Source organism: Schistocerca gregaria, chromosome 8, assembly GCF_023897955.1.
Source record: "Schistocerca gregaria isolate iqSchGreg1 chromosome 8, iqSchGreg1.2, whole genome shotgun sequence".
Lineage (NCBI taxonomy): Eukaryota > Metazoa > Arthropoda > Insecta > Orthoptera > Acrididae > Schistocerca > Schistocerca gregaria.
Window position 1 is genome coordinate 503,513,616 of NC_064927.1, and position 24,467 is coordinate 503,538,082.

The 24,467-nt window shown below is 38.5% G+C and overlaps 1 protein-coding gene across 1 annotated transcript in view; it reads left to right on the top strand.

Moving 5' to 3' along the window:
* Positions 1–493: 493 nt before the first annotated feature.
* LOC126283980 (splicing factor ESS-2 homolog) overlaps positions 494–24,467 on the top strand; it is a 79,982-nt gene continuing 56,008 nt past the window's right edge. The window contains exons 1-3 of the mRNA XM_049982442.1: positions 494–1,031; positions 1,277–1,433; positions 3,540–3,835. Coding sequence (XP_049838399.1) covers positions 879–1,031; positions 1,277–1,433; positions 3,540–3,835 — 606 coding nt within the window. The 5' untranslated portion in view covers positions 494–878. The remainder of the gene's footprint in view (positions 1,032–1,276; positions 1,434–3,539; positions 3,836–24,467) is intronic.

Below are 24,467 nucleotides of genomic sequence, written 5' to 3' on the forward strand. Positions count from 1 at the left end.
TTAGTAAAAGGTTGTCTAATGAATATTGTTTCATCAATTTATGTTCTTGCTTATGGACAATGTAGGTGCCACCTTTGTTCAGATATCTGACTGTTCTGTCACTCAATGGGAAAAAATATCCAAATCGTCATGGGACATTTACAATTTCGCATAAAAGTTAAGCAATACAACAAAATAGAGCCTAAGAAGAAGCAAAAGCATAAACCCACTACTAGAACATGAGGGAGCGTGGCGAAAATAAAGTTACCTATCTTCCCTAGAAAACTTGACAGTGAATTCCAGTTTCGTTACATACCGTTGACAGCCTGTGTGAATGCCGCTATTTGAAATACATTGTGAATGTTTTGACGTGATGTTACGTTCTGTTCTGTGAAGTATGAAACGGTCTAAATATTACACAGTATCAACACTTCATGTTACGATTCATGCATACAGCTTTCAGACTTATCGTGAGAAAACAAGCGTCAAAATCCTTAACGTAGTTTTTACATGTCCTTTCCGACTTGCTATCACTCACGGACGCCTGTTTAGGCACCGGTAAACCACTGCATGCCAAGCTACTGCTAAATCTGTGGAAGTCGATAATTTCACAATGAAAACGCTAAATTTCTCATACCTTTCCAAAGATATGTGTGAGTTTTCTGATTTCTGATGTTTACATTGAATCCAGCTGATAGTTTGAGTGTATGTGTATGTTATAAACAAATTTTGAAAACAATGTCGTACTTTGTGATACATAAAACCGTGTGTGGTTTAATACAGTTACCTCCTCGGTGAGTTTTAAATGTGACAGCTGCAATTTCGCCCTTTTGTGACACCAGTGATGGACGATGTTTATGCCGTGTGTGACTGAAATATAAGCCTATTTATTTGTGAAAATGCGTGAAGAATCGGGGCAAACGCCGAAACCGGGCGAGAGAGCGTTGGCAGTTATGAAGTTTGTGGAAGATGTTGCAATTTTTAAAAGGCCAGACACACCAAAAATAAAACGGAAGGCGAAAAAAGTGTTGGATGAAGATTCATATATACAGGTTGTTAATGACACCTTTGAACATAATCTCTTCTTTAAGAATTAAGTGTATGCTATGGTAATACAGTGTGTGACACTTCTTGTATTCATTTCCCCATTTTGTTTGGTAAGCTGTTAGTAATTTATGGATCAAGTCGCAATGTGTTCCAACCGAACGCCTGGGATAAACTCTCTTAAATGTAGACTGTTTAAGATTACAGTTTTTGATATCGACACAAATATGTGAAATTACACTCTTCATTATAGGAGATGGGCAAAATAATCCAGCGAGACTTTTTCCCAGATCTGGAAAAACTGAAAGCCCAGAATGAGTATCTAGATGCTGTGGAGAAAAATGACATTGAGAAGTTACGGGAGCTTTATTCAAAGTATAGTAGTGGAAAACGCCCACCAACAGAGAGATGTAAGTATATAATTTGCATTTTTTATAAGTTATTGGTGTGAATGCTGTTTTCCATAAACATTTAGTTTACAGCCAGTTATAACGCAAGCGGTTGAGAGTAAATGCAAGTCTGTATTTGCAGTGCCAATGATGTCAGATGTAGAAAGCGTAAATATAAAAAAAATACTTGCTTACTTTGATTCTGTTATGTTATGTGGGTTTATATTCTGGTGTAATTCGGCAAACCGAACAGAAGTTAGAGTGCAAAAGCGTGCAATAAGACTCATTTAAGGTGTAAATTTAAGATCACACAGAAACCTGGTCAAGGAACTGGATATTCTAACCATTGCGTCTCAGTGTAGTTGTTCCTTAAATGAAATTTGTTGGAAGTAATATGTCTCTATTTCTAACCAATATCTCAATACATAGCTCCAATACTAGGAATAAGAATGATCTGCTTAAAGATTTAAACTCACTTACCTTCATCCGAAAAGGGGTCAAGTATTCAGAAACACACATTTTCAATCAATTGCAAGCAACCATTAAAAACTTGGTTTCGGATAAAGTATAGTTTAAACATAGTCTGAAAGACTTTTTGATTGGCAACTCTTTCTACTTTAATAGATGAATATCTTAACAGAGTCTGTTAGACCAGCTTAAGTAAAAATGTCTGTTTGATTTCAGTTTTGACTGCACTTGGTCACAACAGTCAACATTATCTATTTTGTGTATGATAAATTTATTAAAAGTGCATAACCGTGTTTAATTCTCACAGTGGATTAACTCTGAATTTACTGTAATGTATTCACATATTTTAACAATCTCCTGCCAAATGATCAGGGAAGTGAGTATTATATTCAAATGTTTTATTTTTACCTTCTGACTTGTTCCACACTCAAGAGAATCATTAGTGGGTCTATGGGACAAAAACTGAATCTAATGTAATCTACATGTACAAAGAGCATTTGTATCCTGTCTCATAATGAATCGGTAATCAAAATGAAAGGACAGTACTGTTGTTTTCTATCGCTTGCTAGAAACACAGAAGAGATGTAGGCTACTAACAATAGAATTAGTGAGACAATGGAAGAAACAGCTGCATTTCATTTTGCAGAAACCAGTAATTTCCGCTTGGTCTGTTATATACAGTCCATATATAAATTAGTATACGTGCTAGTAAAAATGGCTGTAACTTCATAAGAGTGGTGATTAAATTTTTAAAGTGATCCACTGTAAACACTGTTAAGATTCTTACACATGTTTCTTAGTTTAAGTAATTTTAAGAAATCCTAATGTGAATACATGCTGATAACCTTGCTGTTAATTGCCCTTAAGCTCCTTCCTAATGTGAATGCAAACACAGGACATTTACTGTATTGAGAGAAACACGGGTCATAATGGTAAATATTTGCAAGATGCTCACCACACAGTAAAAACAATTTTGTGCTACTTGATACAGCTGTGATTACCATTTGAACCTTCAGCTACTTTCTGTAGCTGAACTTTTTCTCACAGCACCAGTACCTGTTACTGATGTTTTTCTCATGGTATTGCATTTGTTGGCTTCACCTATTGAGGAGAACCATTGGTTTGCCTTTGTCTAACCAAAGCCGAGGGCTGCACGGCAGGTCAGTCTACCATCACAACCTCCATTCCAAAAAACAGTTTCTTTTCATGCCATATACTGTGGCTTTACCAACTTAACTAAACTGGCACCATCCAGCCTAACCTACAACCAGGGCTACATTACAGTTGATTCTGTCACTAAAAGCTTTGTTCCAAAATGCTGTAGATAAATATGTGGAAGCTGAGGTGGTAATAGTTATCATAATCTTTCAAGCACCAACATACCCGGGAAGAACATAAAATTCTTTCAGTTTCAGCTCTCGAAATATGATTCCTGTCACTGGTTACTTAAATCTATCTTCCCCATTCGCTATGCGAAACAGCCTTGCTGCAAGGAAAAACATGCTGGCTGATACTGCCACTGTAAGTTATTTCACTTGCATCATCGCTATTCTATTTGCATCTAAGCAAATAGAAAACTATGAAATGTCCAACATACAACATCTCTTTCTTCAGTGTAATATTAAGTATCAGTTAAATAATTGTGTATAAATGTTGCAGATGCTAGCCCTGCTACGTTTGAAACTCCTCTTGACGTTCGGAGGGAGGATGACCCTGCAGGTTCTGCAACACCTAAACAAACAGCAAAAGATATCCATGGCAATGATAGGGCCTCTGAGGTGACAGAGAGTGCATCCGATGGCAGGAACAGTGACCCAGAAACAAAAAGCCTGGGTGAAGAAGATGGGGGCTCTGTAAAACTGAGCTTAGATCAGTACCTGAACTCTCACACCAGTGAGGACAACCAGAGCTTTCAGGAGATCATGGAAGCGGCAGAAGTAAAGCATAGACAGAAGGTTAGAATTTATCGTTACTTTCCAGGCACACTTGCTTAAGAGTAAGAAACATTTATGGTCAAATTTATTGTGCTTTGCATTGAAAGTGCACTTACGGTGCTGGTTGCTTTTCCATTGGGTGCTGCTGTTGGTAATGGTTCGCACAGTGAAACCTGTAAAGTCGTCACAATGAATCATGAGTCAGCTGTAGGTAGCCAGTGAGTTTATTGTTTATAATTTCCTATAGTTTGGAAATAAAATTAGCTAGTAGCCTGTTCTTTTGACCGTATCATTGAAGTTTTCAGCAACATTGGAAATAAGATATACAACTAGGCTATTGCAATGACAAATGCATATCTTGGACCACGCTCCACATCAATCTATTATGGCAGCTTTGTATTTGTGTTGAGATCCAGTTGCTTTGCTAACTTAAAAGCAGAGTGTCACATTCCAGCCTAAAATAGCCTCAGATTGCATTATGGGTCAGTTTGCCAGTCCATGTAAAATTTTTGCACCACCTAAGGAATATGAAAATCATTTAGCAACATTAAAATAACCAAATCACTAAACACCATTCTGATGCTCTCCATTTCCAAAACAAATGTAATCATCTGCTGCAAGAAATTATTAGAGTCAGCAATTCTCACTGGCAGCTGTATTTTATCACGGGATTGGCTGCGACCAACATCAATGAATTGTCAACATCAGTAGACAATGAAAGAGCCACTGATGCCGTAAGTGCACTATAGCCATGCATTTCGTTTCCTTAGTCATTAAAATATCTGCAGTACAAGTGGGATAAATTATGTCACCACACAGCTTTTTTTGTTGTTGCAATATTCAGTGATAGCAGTGTACTCGAAGAATGAAGGTCAAAATCCACTATTATATCAAAGAATTTCATACATCTGACATAGCACTGAGCGTAATATTGGCGTTAGCCAGGAACTGAAGATACAAGATATGGAAAATACCCCCGGGAGTACAAAATCTTGGTTTTAACTTCTATATTTACAGCTTAGACTAAGTAACTTTCTCCTATAATCCCAACCATTTCCCATACATCTTTGTAACGTAGGTTCAAACTTTTACTTTTCAAGGCCATAGTAATAGTAATTTGGTTTTTTTAAGCAACACAGATATTTCTCTAACTTGGAAGGTAAGTGACGTACTTGTTGCAAAATCTGAACTGCTTGAAAGATGTACTAGAACATCACATTGATTGGACTGCAATAGAAACTGCGTGCCAACATGTACTTTCATGGATCAAAGAAGTCTTCATGATAGCATCCTTTTTTTTTTCTTAAAAAGAAGCCCCTCTTGCAGTTCTGTAACATCTCATTGTAGATTCAGTGTTTGTAATGTGTAGGCCCTATTCAAGTCAAAACTTTGACAAGAAGTGGTCTTTCTATGATAAAAACAAAATATGTGTACAACAGTTCTTGGTTACCAAAGATAAAAGTTTTGATTATGTTCTCTGAGGGTGTGTTGAGTTACCCAAGCTAATTATCCATTCTGGCGGAGTTCAGAAAATCATATTTTTGCTCAGTCGCAGTACAGATTTTGGCACTTTGGAGGGTTTGGAACTGATGGGACCATTTTATGGTCACATTTTGGGCACAAAACTGTCACAAGTGACATCTTAAAAAGGATCAGTCATTATAGGATATAGATTCCGCCATTGGCATTATAGTAGCATCCGATTCCACCCATCTGCTTTGACCCATGACATCATAAATATGGCAGAAACGGCTAGTTCCAGTGAATACAATATGGCGAAAATGACATCTCTGCATATACATACCAATAAACGTGAGCAAAAATAAAAATTACTGTAACATTTCACTCCATAAATACAATGAAACTAACAGAACAGCCACAGAAAATTGGGGGTTAAGGGCGGATTCAAACTAAATATACAGGAATAAAGAAACACCACACCATCCTAAAACAAATAATATCCAAGAAATTTAAAGTACAACATTGTGTTACACCAACAAAACTATAGGGATGAGACATTTCTCTTGACCTATATAGCTCAACTGTAACTATTGATACCAAAAAACCGACATCTTTAAGTCTGAAAAGTGGAACTGGACATTTCCCTTGGCCTGTACAGCTCAACCACAGCGATTGATATGAAAAAACCAACACTTACAACTCCGGAAAGGGGAACAAAAACTACAACACTCAAAAACCCAAATACCTCATACTCACTACATGCATTAAAACACAACCGAGCCACCATATGCATGCACACGTACATACATGCATGCATGCATACATACATACATACATATATTAAAAACAAAGATTCCAAGACTTACCAAGCGGGAAAGCGCCGGCAGACAGGCACATGAACAAAACACACAAACACACACACAGAATTACGAGCTTTCGCAACTGGCAGTTGCTTCGTCAGGAAAGAGGGAAGGAGAGGGAAAAATGAAAGGATGTGGGTTTTAAGGGAGAGGGTAAGGAGTCATTCCAATCCCGGGAGCGGAAAGACTTCCCTTAGGGGAAAAAAAGGACAGGTGTACACTCGCACACACACACACACATATCCATCCGCACATACACAGCTGTGTACACCTGTCCTTTTTTTCCCCTAAGGGAAGTCTTTCCGCTCCCGGGATTGGAATGACTCCTTACCCTCTCCCTTAAAACCCACATCCTTTCATTTTTCCCTCTCCTTCCCTCTTTCCTGACGAAGCAACTGCCAGTTGCGAAAGCTCGTAATTCTGTGTGTGTGTTTGTGTGTTTTGTTCATGTGCCTGTCTGCCGGCGCTTTCCCGCTTGGTAAGTCTTGGAATCTTTGTTTTTAATATATTTTTCCCATGTGGAAGTTTCTTTCTGTTTTATTTACATACATACATACATACACGCACAGAAAAAAACACGTACACAAAAAAAAAACTCCTAAAACAACTACTTGTGAAATTCACTGTCATATCCATACCAAACCAAAAAAACAATAAAAAATTAAGCTTCTTACCACACAAAAAACACCAAACTAATCAGACCTAACAAAACTGTAAACAATTAAGAAGCCTTAGTAATCCTCTGAAAACACTTCCACAACCCACATCACCACACTAACTACCCAAACCCAATACCACATTAGCGTGATGATAACCAAAACTCAAATGAACCCAATACCACGAGTTACACTCAGCATGGCCACATCCACCTCAAAGGGTACCATCAAATACAACAACATGGCATCTAAAAACACAATCAACTCAAAAATACCACGCTGGCGTGACATCACACACCACAACACCATTGCATCATCGGTCAAAGTAGACGGATAGAATCAGATGCTTCTGTTGACCACTGCTTTTTTACAAACACACTTTTTTTTCTTTTTAGCCTAACATGTTTCAGCACATCTGTGCCATCATCAGTAGGTTCTTGTTCATTGAAAACTGTAAAAATGAACATATTTTACGTTGTAACAGCTAACAAAGCGAGACCTAAAGAAATTTTTTTTCGTTTTGCTTCTTACCGTAATTTTAAATTATATGGTTTTGGAGGACCAACTGTATGGTGTCCTGCACTGATATCTTGTCATCTGCAAACTAAATTATGTAAATGTGAATTTCATCAGCGAGTTAACACATCTCTTGATTTTTGAAACGTGATCTTGGTATGTCGTAATGTTTTGCATATATATTTTTGTTGTTACTGATCCTTCTTTTTTTGTGTTCTGAGATTACTGCACAAGTATATTAATGTATTTTTTTTTTTAAATGGGATTTCACCTCGCAAAATGTAATGAGCACTATGTTACTATGTTTTTGTATTTCCTAACCCTGTCAGTGTTCATTTGTTCCTTGAGAGGAGCTATTTGTTTTGTCTTTTCTGTAATGCTCCTTTAATGTCTTAAATAATGTGCCTTTAGAGTGTGTTTTCATTTAAAGCTTGTTTTTCTTCTGCTATTGCCTTCTGTATGTGGAAGTTCTCTTCTATTGTCAGTTTACAGTACAGGCTGTGGCTAAATTTCAGTATTTTTAAATCTGTTGCAACTGTAGTTGGGTGGTGGTTCTGGGGTGGTGGTCAGCAGATGTGCTATGGGTGCTGTTACTTTATAGGGCACTGAGTTGTTCTGAGTATCTTGCTTCCTGCACATTTGCTCTATGTACCCTGATTGACAAGTGTTGCATGTGAGTTCATATATTCCGGACGTGTTGATTTTATCTGTGGGTGTCTCTTTATTCTGAGTTTTTTTCTGTGTTGTGCCTGCCCTGTACCCTATTTGAAATATCTGTTTGGTCAATATGTTACATGTTCTATGGACAGTTTTGTTATTGTAGGTGAGTAAATACCATTTTGTTTTGTGTGTGTGTGTGTGTGTGTGTGTTGTTGTACTTTGTGTCTTGCTTGTGGCCATCATTGTGTTGATCTGTATTGTGTAAGGTTTTGTGTGTGTGTTGTGAGTTCGTTCCTTTCCATTTTACAAATTTGTTGGTTTAATTTCTCTATCATAAGAGACTTGTAACCATTTCCCTGTACTATCTCTTTCATTGTGTCTGCCTCCTGTGTAATTCCGTTCAGTTACTGGCGTTCTGTTCAATATGTGGAGCATGAATCTGAACTGAATCTGAGTGGTTCAGCAGATTGTGAATGGTGGCACTTGTGGTTGTTAGTTACCTGAATATTGAGACGTGATGGGTATTTTCGTTTTCTGTGTGGTGAGGTCCAGAAAAGTTGGTGTGTTGTCTGTTTCTGTTTCTAATGTGAGATGATTTAAAAATTGAGAGGTGCCAATGAAATTCACATTGACATTGTTTAGTTTGCATGACAAGCTATCAGTGCAGGACACCATACAGTTGGCCCTGCAAAACCAAATAATGTAGAATCACTGTAAGAAGCAAAACAAACAAGAACTGCTTTAGGCCTCATTTTGTTAGATCAGTTACAATGTAAAATATGTTCATTTTTACAATTTTCAGTAAACAAAACCCACTGATGATGGCACAGGGCTGATGAAACACATTTGGATAGAAAGAAAAATCAGTGTGTGTGCAAAAATGCGGAACCTATATCCTATAATTTAACTGCAAACATGGAAAAAAAAACACCGGAGGGTCATCCATGTAGGCAGAGGAGATTATAGTTTTTCTAACTGTGAAAAAATAACTTTTCTTCAGCATTTATGACATAAATATTTCTGTTTAAAAAGAAATTTGAAATACAGAATGTGCTAAATTGTAACCTTTTGTAATAATTCTGTTTTAATTTCTGTTTAGTTCTGTTTTACAAGGTAATAGACAAGATACGAGATAGAAGAAGGTAAAGTTAAGATAGAAGATTCAAATAATTGAAGTAAGAAATGGCATTTATAACTCAGAACAATAGAAAAGATTTGTTTGTTATTCTCCCCTAGTTTCTCTGTTCTTAACAATTTTTAAGTGTGACCTTTTATTAATTGAGCAGTTGATATCAAAATTGATTTTTATGTCTGGTTTCTTATCAGCTAATCATATCCAAGAAAAATTCAACTAAGAAAACTAATAAATGGGAGAAAGAATTGCTGGATAAATTGCAGCATACAATTCCAGAAGCAGAAATCCTTAATAATAAACATGTAAACTAGTGAGACAACACAGGAAAAAGCATTTCAATTCAGGAGAAGCTGTGTGTACTGCAAGAACGTAGAATATAGAAAATGCAACCCACAGGAACAGGATGTAGGTAAAAATAACAAAATGTGGCCTCGGCAATTGGACTTGAGATATATAGTTCAAGAACACAGAGTGATGGGGGAAAAAATAAGAAAAAAATTGTAAAAGAAATCACCTTACACACCTAATGAAAAATCATGAAAAGTAACTAAAATGTGTAATCAACAACTAGAATTGTGTGAATTTGTGGCGCTTTCTGTCAGCCCTCCGTGTCGGTGCCTGCAGCAGTCCACGGCACATTTCACGCTTTCTAAGATGATTGAAACTGGCTGCTGCAAGCCAGGAACTTCACACGCTTCCACATGTGCATTTTTGAGACACTTTTTTTCTGCGCTTTAGCTTAGTGCCGGGAGGGGTCTATAAATTTATTTGCATGTTTCTCATTGTCAACTAGGCCTTTTGCAAGGTGTATCCGTTGTTAAATGACCCAAGGGCACCTGCTATCCTACCCCTGCGAGTTTGCAGAATGTGTGTCTGGCACTCGCTGTAATATGGTCCGACTTTCCCTTCAGCTGCTGGTGCTGAGCGTTGGTGAAAGTGGCCATTGGCAGACACATCACAAGCTCAAGTAGATTGAGCTTATCTACCCAGATAACTGTGTGTGTTAAGCCTCTGCTTCAGGGATGGGTTGGTGTGATGATTCCCCAATCAAATCCACCTGGCAGATTAATGATGAGGTTGGTGCCCTGACCAGCCTGGATGTGGTTTTTAGGGAGTTTTTCACATCCCACTATGATGGTGTCCGAGTCCTGCCTCAGTCACACAATTCACAAACATTAAGAAAACTTCCACTTACTTTCACATGAATTAACACTACACAAAAACAGTTGGGGGACACGCATTCCATCCCAGGGGGTATGAGGGGAGAGGGGGGGGGGGGGCAGGAGGGGACAACAGGAGGGACGTCCATCCAGCCGCCCATTAAATTAACCATTCCAAGTTTGCAAATAACCATCACCCTGTGTCGATGGAGGACAAAGGCACAGGACAGAGAAGAAGCCAAAGTGGACAAGCGATACCTAAAAAATTAAATCCTGAAAGAAATTGCACTACACACCTAATTGGAAATTATGAAGAATAAAATGCAGATTTCACGGCTTGAGCTATATTGCTAAATTTGACAGCACTACATTCAGAAAAAAAATCAGCAAAATATTTGTGAGAACCAAGGTTATAAATAAAACTGCTTCTCTTTTCACTCACACCCATTTAAGCTATGCTGTTAGGTTTCTGCCTAACTACACCTTTGGAAATTCCAACATATTCGAAATAAACAGGATAGTTTACACCAGTCAGTAGGACAATCACAGACAACATTTAATAACAAACCATTCAAGCCACACACATCCTCCGCATCATAAAATCATGATGTCATGACTCAAAGCCTTGAATTGAAATCACTCCCTAGAATTCACCCAAATTGCAGGCCAGCAGTTAGCTTCAAGAGGCAAAATTTTATTACTTCCAGTAGACACACACAACAGTGCGTAGATTTCAGAACTATTAGTTCCTTCCCCTGGGAGGAGAGTGGGAAAGATTAAAAGGAAAGGCAAGTCGCTCAGACCCCAGGATAACGGTCATTCTCACTAAAGATGGCTTCCTTTTATTCTGGGGTCTGAGTGACATGGCTTTCGTTTTTAACCTTCCCCACTCTATACATATCTCGTCCCTGAAGAAGGCACTAATTATTCTGAAAGCTAGGATAAAGTCATCACTTTTACTGTTGGGTGTGTCTGTTGTCAGTATTAAACCTTTCCCTTCCTGAAGTTTTTGTGTGTTAAATAAGACAAGTTTACACAATGTATCCTGGGAGACCTGTGGGGTGTGGAAGATTGAGGAACAGTATACATAACACTATTCAGAATAATGATTCATTTATAAGCACAAAGATTATTACTAATGTGCTTTATGTGAATATGCCAGGCTACTTTCCATTAATGTATATATCAATTATTGAGCAGGTAGCATCACAGCTGCTGCAAATCTGAATGAGACAGTTTCCTTATGCACACTGTTCTAGAGAGAAACATAAGCTAGTAGGTTCATTCTTGAGAAAGGATGTACTTCAAATGACTAGAAGCAGGTATTATATTAAATTCCTTAAATGGAAGTGTTCAGTGTGCACTGGTTACAGTATAATTGAGTTGCTGTGTATGGAGCCATTAAATCATCCAAACCCTCTTCAGTATACAATCTCTGTAAACAAAAGACCAAAGAAATTATGACTATTACACAATAGGTATTAAAAAAACTGCGTAGGGTTACAGATCTACAGGTACTAAATGAAATGCATTTAACTGTCAAAAGAGTAGTTATATGATATGAAATATAAATAAGTGAAATATGGATGATAAGCTGTTCAGACAAGAAGAAAATAGAAGCATTTGAAATGTGGTACTACAGAAGAATGCTGAAGATAAGTTATGTACATTGAATTACTAATGAGGCAGTACTGAATAAGAGCATGCAAAAAATATCTTTGTGTTACAATTTGAATAAAAGAATGTATATTTAATTAAGAAAAATCCTGAGACATTAAGGAATTTTCAGTTTGATAATGTAAGGAAGGGGGAGGAGGAGGGTAAAATTGCAGGAGGAGACTAAGGCTGTAATGGAGTAAGCATGTTCAAATTTATTGGTTGCAGTGGTTAGACAGAGGTAAAGAGGCCTGCATAAAGTAGACTATCATGGAGAGCTGCATCAAACCAGCAGTCTTTGAACTGAAGGCCACAACAACTACAAGTTGGCTGTCAGTGACACCAGGAATGTGTCAAGACATATTCATATCAATGTCAGTGACACTGAAAAACAGCTGAAATAACTGAAGTAGAACAAGGCCCCAGTAGCTGTTGGAACCCACGTCAAATTCTGTGCAGATTTTGCGGCATAGTAAACCCCTTTTAAAAACTGTGCCCAGTGGTCGGAAGAAATCACAGGTTACACCATATACAAGAAGTGTCATAAAAGTTTTCTACAGAACTACTGTCCAGTATCATTGAGCTTGAAAATACGGTCAAGTAAACTGTATTCTTTTTATTATCTGTGCAGTTGGCTATTTTCAACCTTGAGTCATTTTCAGGCATGTATCTTAACCTCCTAGCTTCGTTTTACATTTTAATAGAGGGCTGGTACGTGTGGATATATAATTTCGTCTATCTTTTGCAGAGTCTTAGAAAAGGTTACAGGAGAATATGGGGTTGGGAAAAGGAATGAGAGAGAGGAAAAACTGATTGAGTTCTGTAATAAACTTTGGCAAGTAGTAGTGAATACTCTGTCCAAGAATCACAAGAGGAGGCAGTATACTTGGAAAAGACTGGGTGATACGAGAAGATTTCAGCTAGATTACATCCTGGTCAAACAAAGATTTTGAAATCAGATACTGGATTGTAAGGCATAGCCAAGAGCAGATATAGACTCGGATCACAATATAGTAGTGATGACGAGTGAGTTGAATTTAATGAGATTAGTAAGGAAGAATCAATATCCAAAGAAGTGGGATACGGAAATACTAAGAGATGACGAGACATGCTTGAAGCTCTCCAAGGCTATAGGTGCAGCAATAAGGAATGACTCAGTAGGCAGTGCAATTTCCTAAGAGGATTGGACATCTCTAAAAAGGGCAATCACAGAAACTGGAAAGAAAAACATAGGTACAAAGAAGGTAACTGCGAAGAAACCATGGGTAACATAAGAAATACTTCAATTGATCGATGAAAGAAGGAAGTACAAAAATATTCAGGAATACAGAAATACAAGTCGCTGAGGAATGAAATAAATAGGAAATGCAGGGAAGCTAAGACGAAGTGACTGCATGAAAAATGTGAAGAAATCAAAAAAGAAATGATTGTTGGAAGGACTGACTCAGCATATAGGAAAGTCAAAACAACCCTTGGGTGACATTAAAAGCAAGGGTGGTTGTGTAACGAGTGCAATGGGGATTCCATTGTTAAATGCAGAGGTTCCACTGTTAAATGCAGAGAATGGGTGGAAAGAGTATATTGGAGGCCTCTATGAGGGGGAAAGATTTGTCTGATGTGGTAGAAAGAAAAACAGGAGTTGATTTAGAAGAGATAGGGGATCCAGTATGAGAATTAGAATATAAGAGAGCTTTGGAGGACTCCTGTGAGAGAGATCACAGTTCATAGTCATTGACGGAAAGTCATCGAGTAAAACAGAAGTGATTTCTTGCATTCCCCAAGGAAGTGTTGTAGGCCCTTTGCTGTTCCTTATCTATATAAACAATTTGGGAGACAATCTGAGCAGCCGTCTTAAGTTGTTTGCAGATGATGCTATCGTTTATTGACTAGTGAAGCCATCAGAAAATCAAAACAAACTGCAAAACAATTTAGAAATATATCTGTATGGTGCGAAAATTGGCAATTGACCCTAAATAACGAAAAGTGTGAGGTCATCCACATGACTGCTAAAAGGAATCCGTTAAACGTTGGTTACATGATAAATCTGTCAAATCGAAAGGCCGTAAATTCAACTAAATACCCAGGAATTGCAATTAGAAACAACGTAAATTAGAAGGAGCACATAGAAAATGTTGTGGGGAAGGCTAACCAAAGACTGCATTTTATCGGCAGGACATTTAAAAAATGTAACAGATTTACTAAGGAGACTGCCTACACTACACTTGGCTGTCCTCTTTTAGAATACTGCTGCACAGTGTGGGATCCTTACCATATAGGCTTGAAGGAGTACATCAAAAAAAGTTCTAAGAAGGGCAGCATGCTTTTTATTATCAAGAAATAGGTAGAGAGTGTCACTGAAATGATACAGGAATTGGGAGGGACATCATTAGTACAAAGGCGTTTTTCGATGTGGAGGAATCTTCCATGAAATTACAATCACTAACTTTCTCTTCCAAATGCGAAAACATTTTGTTGACACCGACCTACATAGACAGAAATGATCACCATAATGAAATAAGGGATATCACAGCTCCTTTGGAAAGATACAGATATTGGAATAATAAAGAATTGTGAAGGTGGTTCGATGACTCCTCTGCCAGGCAAATTTGATTTGCAGAGTATCCATGTAGATATAGATCAAATAAGGCAGAAGGGGTAGATAAGATTCTATCAGAACTTCTAACATCATTGGGGCAAGTAGCAACAAAACTACTGTTCACATTGGTGTATAGAATGCATGAGTCTGGCAACAAACCATCTGAATTTTGGAAAAATATCATCGCCACAATTCCGAAGAGTGCAAAAGCTGACAAATGCGAGAATTATCACACAATCAGCTTAACAGCTCATGCAACCAAGTTGCTAACAAGGATAATATACAGAAGAATGGAAAAGAAAATTAAGGATGTGCTAAATGATGATCACTTTGGCTTTTAGAATAAGGTAAAGGCACCCGAGAGGCAACTCTGACTTTGCGGTTGATAATGGAAGCAAGACTAAAGAAAAATCAAGACATGTCATTGGATTTGTCAACCTGGATAAAGCGTTCGACAATGTCAAATGGTACAAGATATTCGAAATTCTGAGAAAAATAAGGCTAAGCTATAGGGAGAAATGGATAAAACCCAAGAGGGAATAATAAGAGTGAATGACCAAGAACATAGCACTCAGATTAAAATGGGTGTAAGACAGTGGTGTAGTCTTTCCCCCTACTGTTTAATCTGTACACCGAAGAAGCAATGATGGGAATAAAAGAAAGGTTCAGAAGTGGAATTAAAATTCAGGGTGAAAGGGTAAAAATGATATGATTCGCTGATTACATTGCTATCCTGAGTGAAAGTGAAGAAGAATTACATGTCATGATGAATGAAATGAACAATCTAATGAGTACAGAATACAGATTGAGAGTAAATCAAAGAAAGACGAAAGTAATGAGGTGTAGCAGAAATGAGAACAGCAAGAAATTTAACATCTGGATTGATGGTAACAAAGTAGATGAAGTTAAGGAATTCTGCCACCTAGGCAGTAAAATAACCAATGACAGACAGAGCAAGGTGGACATCAAAAGCAGACTAGCACTGGCAAAAAGGGTGTTCCTGGCCAAGAGAAGCCTACTAGTATCAAACACAGGCCTTAATTTGGGGAAGAAACTGCTGAGAATGTTTGTGTGGAGCACAGCATTGTATGGTAGTGAAACATGGACTGTGCATAAACCGGATCAGAAGAGAACTGAAGCATTTGAGATGTGGTGCTACAAGTGAATGTTAAAAATTCGGTGGGCTAATAAGGTAAGGAATGTGGAGGTTCTGCGCAGAATCGGAGAGCGAAGGAATATATGGAAAGCACTGACAAGGAGAAGGGACAGGATGATAGGACATCTGTTAAGACATCAGGGAATGGCTTCCAAGGTACTAGAGCAGGCTTCTCCAAACATTTTAGTCCGTGGGCCACATTGACTCCTCCACTAAGCCATAAGGGCCAAGATCTACCTAGTGGGATTAAAGCACCCTAGCACTCCATGATTACCGTAATGTAAAGCTAAAGGAAAGATGAAGTCGCAAAAATCTAAGGTTGTGGGAATAGCTAGCACTGAAACGAACTGCGATTTTTATTTAATTACATACTTTTGATTGGTAGGCGTACCTGACCGAAATTCTGTTGTATTTTATTCTGGCGAATTTCACCGACAAAAAAGTATATCACTGCACATTCTTCACAAAAGTGCCCTGCAAAGTTAACGAAATCTCAAAATCATTGTTAGCAACACTATTACTGCAAGACGTAACAGAGGTAGAGTATGTCAACGCATTGTTATTTCATGCAGCGCAACAATAAGCTTAGTTATGTAGTCTTGTAGCGAGTAGCAGAGCCAATGTCGCGGTGTATTGGTTGCGATAGGCCTCGAAACTCAATTGTTGGCAGTGTGGGTACCACCTCAAATATTTGGCGGGCCGGATACCGGGGATGTGCGGCCAGATAACGCGGGCCGGTTTGCCGGCCCTCGCAGACCGGTTTCGGCCCACAGGCCATAGTTTGGAGACCCCTGTACTAGAGGGAGCTGTAGAGGACAAACACTGTAGAGGAAGGTAGAGAGTTGAATACATCCAGCAAATAGTTGAGGACATACATTGCAAATACTACTCTGAGATGAAGAGGTTGGCACAGGAGAAGAATTCGTGGTCAGCCACATCAAACCAGTCAGAAGACTTTGGGCACCCCCCCCCCCCCCCCACGTACTCTAAGGTCAGTCATAATGAAGTATTTTGAACAGAAAGACCTTGTTCCTGCCAACCAGTACAGATTCCGTACATGTTATTCATTCAAAACTCAACTTCTCAACTTGAACATTTTTGCATGACATCCTGAAATCCCTAGATCAAGGCAGTGGGGTAGATGAAATATTTCTCGGCTGCAAAACATCATTTGACTTATTGCTACACCAACATATTAACGAAAGTATGGTCACATGTGATATAAAATTAAATTTGTGACGGGATTGGTGACTTCTTGATTGGGAAAACACAACATGTTATCTTGGGCAGAGAGTCATCAGCAGATGTAAAGGGGACTTTGGGCATGCCATGAGAAGCATGTTGGAACCCTTGCTGTTCATGTTGTGTATGAATGACTTGCAGTTTCTTGGTGGGTGAAATTTGCCTTGGCAGCAGCAGAATGAACAAACTCCTATTTTGCCAGGTATCCCACACAGCAGCAGCATTTCCTGTGGCAGCACCAGAGCTTGAAGCCTTTACACTCCGTAGTGAAATTTGTTCTGCAATAGGTTGTAATCACGTGTTGTTTGGCAAAGATTAGACTCCCCTGCTACAATTGTAAATAGCATTTTTGTTTCAAAGAAATGAATGATTTCTTTGTATCACAATTGTGGGTCCTTTATTCAAAAATGAACTCAGTTTCTTTTTAAACAGCTCAGTTTTCTTATGACACATTATCATGTGGTTGTTGAAATGCTTGAAAACACTGCAATTTGATTTTTTGATAGGGCAGATGTAACTTATGAAAATTTGTCACATAGTGTACCTGGAATTCTTATACATGCCTCTCAGTTAGGAAATCCATTTCCAAAAAAAAAGATGAAGGTTTAGCAACATTCATGATTATTAATGCTCATATGTCTTGTATACATGCAGATAGTTAACTTTTGGGCAAAAATTTAATCTTCATGCAAAAACTGCTACTAGCTTCATTTTGGGTGCAGGACTGGAGCTCGGCGTATGCTGTTTCACACATACTACACAAATGACGCGCTGGTTAAAGGTATCGTGTCAGCCATTCTTTGCTGTTCTCATAATTTGGTGAGAACAGAACAGATCATTAGTTTTATCTCTCAACAATAGTCGCAATCATCTCAAAACCAAAAAACAAAAAGAAAATGTGCATTATATAAGTTCCCCATATGCTGTAAGGCCTGTTCATCAGAATGAATAATGACTAATACCAATGACTCCCAAGACTTTGACTGTGAATGAAGATGGATATAGTATTTCAAAAATTCCCCTACTATGTATGAACCGAATAATTAATATTATTAACTGTGCTAGAAAATGATAGGAAGATGGGTAGACCCATTTATATGGGAGATGTTTTGGCTTAAGGTCAGAAAAGGCAGTAGCAGACATTTTAGGTTCTCAGTTAAGGCTGAAGACTTTCAGAAAACTAGTTGATCGGTACATAGCATAAACTTTGAATTATACTAGTAGTAAAAATTGTGTTGGTTCCACAGGTTTATCTAGATGAGGAATGGTTTTATATTTACTGTAGAATGAACTGTGATTATTGTGTTTCAAATTTAGAACAACAGTGAAATTGAAATACAAATCGTTGTAAATCAGTTGCCTCCAAAAAATCGCTTTCAACCTTAAATTTCAATACCATCACTTACAAGGGAACAGTCTAATCCAACCTGCCCTGAAATCTTTTATACTGGAAGAATATACCGAAAGAAACACAGTGTCAAAATTTTCGCTGTTAAGAACATTGCAAGTATTATAAAGAGAGAGAGTTGAAATTGCCAAATGCGTAGCTCGCCAGCCACCTAGAGAACTGTACACCCTTGTCTTAGCTGTAGCAGGTGGTGTAAGCACAGCATGGTAAGCACATATCCTTGATAAACGGATGACGTGGCACAACATGATCATAATTGCAAAGCAAATTCCAGCTTTGGTTGATAGTTTCTCTGGCATAGTTGTTTACAGTTACTACTCGTTCAAATTTTGCAACTCATTAAATGTCCATAATAATTAGCAGGAGTTGTTAGTAGCATGTCCTTGTACAAGTTCCACAGTTTTACAATAGTGTAGGATTCAATTAATGTTTTCAACCTTGCAAAGACAAAATATGAAGAATGTATGCCATCTAAACCACCTACTTCTCCTTAAGACCTATGTATGTTTTAATTATGAGTTGATTTCCTGGACATTCATTCAAATGATGTTGACATTTCATTATAAATTGTGGAAACATTAGAAGAAACAGTTGATAATTTGGATTGTGGCTGTTGTGCTAATGAAAGTCCATAACAAAAATAGAGTACAAACCAAACCCAAAGAAAATGTGTGCAATAATTGCTTCCAGTGTCAAAAGGAAGACTTTGAATTTTTTGGTTAAATGAAGGAGGGAGTAAATGCCTAAACTTAAGCAGCGTGCAGAGTCAATTTCATTTCGTAAATTCTGAACATGAATAGTATAAATCAGGCGTGTCCAACCTTTAAGCTCACTGTGGCCGCATTGGAAGAAGATGAGTATTTTTGGAGCCAACAATAGTATACGTAACAGTAACTGCTAAAGATGTTGAAGAAAGGACTCTTTACTTGCAAAAATCTGTAATATGTGTGGAAAAATGGGAAAGAATAATTTTCAGTGTTACATTGAAATATCTTCTTACCATTTGCAGAAAATAATTCATTTCTTTTGTTAGATTCTCTATCTCTTAGAATCTTAGATTCTTCATCTCTGTCTTTGGCATGATGATGAAAAGACTTCATTCAGTTTCCACCCAAGAATAATGGTGAGCATCGCGATTAAAAAAAAAAAAAAAAAAAAAAATCAGCCGAGTAAAGTATTTTTCATAAAATTGTCAGACAGGATACAACTTCTGTTGGCTCTTTCTCATTTCAGGTTTATCAGCAGAACAGGATTGTTAAACTTCAGTTATTTTTGCATTGTCAGTTTGCAACCCCACATTTAATGAATTTGATCAGATATGCCTGGTATGCAGTTCAATATGCAGAACAGTGGCCAGACCATTTCTTATGCCAGTCCAGTTGTGTATAAATGAAACTGGTAATTATTGTGAAGTGCCTGAATGTATTATTTTTCTTTTATCTGGTGTGCCTGGTGTAAGTAAAATGTTTGTTTTCATCATCCAGTGGATATTTCACATATATTTCCATAAGCCACCTGACGGTGAGTGGTGGAGGGTACCTTGAGTACCTCTATCGGTTCTCCCTTCTATACCAGTCTCGTATTGTTCGTGGAAAGAAGAATTGTCGGTATGCTTCTCTGTGGGCTCTAATCTCTCTGATTTTATCCTCATGGTCTCTTCGCAAGATATACGGAGGGAGCAATATACTGCTTGACTCCTCGGTGAAGGTATGTTCTTGAAACTTCAACAAAAGCAGGTACCGGGCTACTGAGCTTCTCTCTTGCAGAGTCTTCCACTGGAGTTTATCTATCATCTCCATAACGCTTTCGCAATTACTAAATGATCCTGTAATGAAGCACACTGCTCTCCGTTGGATCTTCCCTCTCTCTTCTATCAACCCTATCTGGAATGGACCCCATACTGATGAGCAGTATTCAAGCATGGGGCAAACAAGTGTACTGTAACATATTCCCTTTGTTTTCGGACTGCATTTCATAGGATTCTTCCAATGAATCTCAGTCTGGCATCTGCTATTGACGATTAATTTTATATGGTCGTTCAATTTTAAATCACTCCTAGTGCCTACTCCCAGATAATTTATGGAATTAACTGCTTCTAGTTGCTGACCTGCTATATTGTAGCTAAATGATAAAGTATCTTTCTTCCTATGTATTCGCAGCACATTACACTTGTCTACATTGAGATTCAATTGCCATTCCCTGCACCATGCATCAATTCGTTGCAGATCTTCCTGCATATCAGTACAATTTTCCATTGTTACAACCTCTTGATATACTACAGCATCACCTGCAATAAGCCTCAGTGAACTTCTGATGTTATCCACAAGGTCATTTATCTGGTGAATAGCAACGGTCCTACGACACCCCCCTGCAGCACACCTGAAATCGCTCTTACTTCGGAAGACTTCTCTCCATAGAGTATGACGTGCTGCATTCTGCTATCTAGGAACTCTTCAATCCAATCACACAATTGGTCTGATAGTCCATATGCTCTTACTTTGTTCATTAAACGGCTGTGGGGAACTGTATCAAACACCTTGCGGAAGTCAAGAAACGTGGCATCTACCGGGGAATCTGTATCTATGGCCCTCTGAGTGTCGTGGACAAATAGCGTTTCACACGATCGTCTTTTTCGAAACCCATGCTGATTCCTACAGAGTAGATTTCTAGTCTCCAGAAAAGTCATTATGCTCGAACATAATATGTGTTCCAAAATTCTACAACTGATTGACGTTAGAGATATAGGTCTATAGTTCTGCACATCTGTTTGACATCCCATCTTGAAAATCGGAAGACTTGCTCTTTTCCAATCTTTTGGAATGCTATGCTCACTTCCTTGATATTCTTTCCTCCAGTAACTTGTGTAACAGTTACATTTACAACAGTTTTGCCATATAGGGTAGTCATGCGGTTTGAGGCACCTTGCCCCACCGTTCACACGCCCCCCCCCCCCCTTCCCTCCCCATCGGAGGTTCGAGTCCTCCCGGGCATGGGTGTGTTTTGTCCTTAGCACAAGTTAGCTGAAGTTAGATTAAGTAATGCGAAAGCCTAGGGACCAATGACCTCAGCAGTTTGTCCCAATAGGAACTTACCGCAAATTTCCAAAATTGCAACAGTTTAGTTGACAATATGAATTGCAAGTTATTAAAAAAAAGTACGGTTTAAGTGCTTAAAATTATACTTGGACTAGACAGTATTACATACTATTGTCACGGCTGCGTTTGCATATATGCCGATTCATTCACTAGGCAGAAAGAGCTGTACAGACAGCTGTTATAAGTGGATATCCATGTAGCAAAAGTGAGTAGCTTTACAATAAAAAAAAAAAAAATACCTGCCGTGCATTTCTTTTGGTGTATTCTTCCTGTGTGGAAAAATTCAGTGTAGGTTCTGACATGTCTGATTGAGCCATTCCCTTGTTAGTCAAAAGCTGAACTGAGGCTAAAAAATGATGCCAATACAAGACACAAACTGCCTTACATGTTTCTATCTTTTAATTAACATCACTCTTCCCTTTCAGGTTAGACGGTGCATGTATTTTGAACATCATTTAACTTGTCTGTACTCATTCTTTCTTTAAACTGCTGCTAATATATTTCTTCCAGTAACTGTTACTAGATTTTGTTTTGTGAATAAAGCTTTCTAAAGATGGCAAGGAGAAATAGTGTATTTACACTTAGCACAGGACATATGATAGTCTGTGACAGCAGCCTCAAGCTCAGCTCAGTGTGGCATATCTCCTCTATTTAACAGCTACTTGATCTAGATTGCAAACAGATATGACTCTGGTTTGAGCTTTAAAAGTAACTTCAATATGGTAGCCCCATTGATGATGAAGCAATATATGACCTAAGCTACACCAGAAGTAATGTACCCGGCGATTACATTTTTCATTGCAGACTTCATGAGTTAATTACTCAAATTCAGATTAACTGTGACCAATAATGAAAAGATAGCTAGTCCATTGTCAAGTAGCAACGTTGGACTATAAGATGTGAAATTCAACCAGTTTCCTCAAAATAATTTATAAGAATTACAAAGTTATTGTAAAGCACCTGAAACTTTTTTAAAAATCAGTGTAGGTAAGACCAAAACGTTACAAATGATACAATAGTTTTACATGGTGCTGGCTAGTTAGTTTAGAAAGCTGATGGCAAGGATCACACTGAGCATAGTTGCTGAAAATGGTGGTGAACTGGGCAGAGAAAGCATTTTCAATGTTAGGATTTTCCTGTTTGCAGTCAGTGGTAAGTGTGCAAAGAGCTTTCTGTGGCAAGTTTCACAAGACATAAGCAGTTTACAAAAGCATAGTGAAGTGTACAAGAAATTCAAGGACGGTGTTTGTTTGTGCTACGCAAAATGTTCAGGCCAACTGGACTTGTCAGAACATATGGCAGACCACATGGGGGAGAATCCACATGCAAGTGTCAAACACGTGCGAGATTCTGAGAAAGTTAATGTATTCTATGGTGTGTTGAATAAGACAGTCTGTGGACCCTTCTTCTTCACTGATACAACTGTCAATGGTTTCATGTATCTCAATACGCTGTAATTGTGGCTCATGCTGCAACTTGAAGCTGACAGCAGGAATTTCACCTCTCAACAAAATGACACCCTTCCACATTTCAACAATTGATTGCCTGAATAAGATGTTACTACATCGCTGGGTGGGTTGTGTTGCAACAGCTTCCCTGGCACTTTGTGTGTGCTACCTTGATTGTCTTACTTGATGCCTTTTGAATTTTTCTTGTGGGATTACGTCAAGGATAGCACATTTTACCTCTACCGCAGAACGCCAGAGACTCACAACACTGCATCACTGCAGTTGTTCTTACGGTCACTTCTGATATGCTGGGTTGGGTATGGTCAGAATTGGACTACCGATTAGACGCCTTCCATGTGATGAATGGTGACCCCACAAAATATTTGTTAACATTGTAAAAATCTTTCGCAGTTTATTTTTCATATACTCTGTCATTTGTTATGTTATTCTTGGCGTTTATCCATACAGATTTTTTTTTTTTTTAAGTTTCATGGACTTTATAATTATTGTGTTACACTTTGTGGGCATCATGAATACACACACTATATAGCTGTGTGGGAGCATGTTCGAAAATGCAGTCTGCAGTGTTCAGATGGTCAAATCTCTGTATGGTAATCTGTTTTATTAGACACAGTTCTTGCGTTTTCGTCTGTGTTTGGTAAGGTTCCATGACGCATGTTGATAGTCATTCGTTTGTTTGTTTTGAAAGTTAGTGATTGCTCATTGGCAGTATTCAGTCAGTCAGGCAGCAGCTGCTGGCTGAGACACAGCAGTAACAGGGAAGTAACCGATTTTGTGACATTTTATGAGTTCCTAACCAGGAGTGAATTATATAATTTCATTTGTGTGCTTTGGTGGTTTAGTTTTTGAATTTCTGTGTGTTAATTAGTTTTTGAATCTGCATGTTAATCAAATTTATTACACACAATTCTTGCATTTTTGTCAGTGTCTACAATAGAGTTTCGTAGCACATGTCAACAGTCGTTTGTTTGTCTGTGTAGCTTAGTTTTCCACTGTCTTTAGCATGAATAGGGATTGTGATTGCTGTCTGCAAATGCAAGCTGATTTTGTGACACTTCACTCTCATCTTCAGGCTGCATTGGCTTTAGCTACATAGCTTTAGGCTGCAGTCGTGGGACGTCACTGTTGTGGACTGCCAGTGGGGATTCAACAGATGTCCGGCATTATCCTTGAGCCTGCCGATTGGTCTACACTGGTGCCTAGCCTAGTTGCTGCTCACATTGAAATTGACCCCTCTAGATGGAAGTCACCTTGGGGCATGGCAGGTTGTGAAAGACTTCCTGGTGGGCCGAACGTGAGGCCTCCTCAGCTTTACGTGAGGCCTCCTCAGCTAGTCTGACAGACAGGTTCTAGGTACTGTCTGTGGCTGACAATGCCTCTCACAACAGATGCAGTTGCTTGTCCTGCTTCAGAGGAAACCTCTCAGCCTGCACAGAGGGTGGAATTATAGGTAGCTGGGAGCTCCAGTGTTACGCACATTATGGAGCCCCTTAGGGACGTTGCTGCCAAGGAGAGGAAGAAAGCCAATGTGCCCTCATTGTGCATACCAGGTGGAGTCATTCCAGATGGAGGACAGGTTCTTC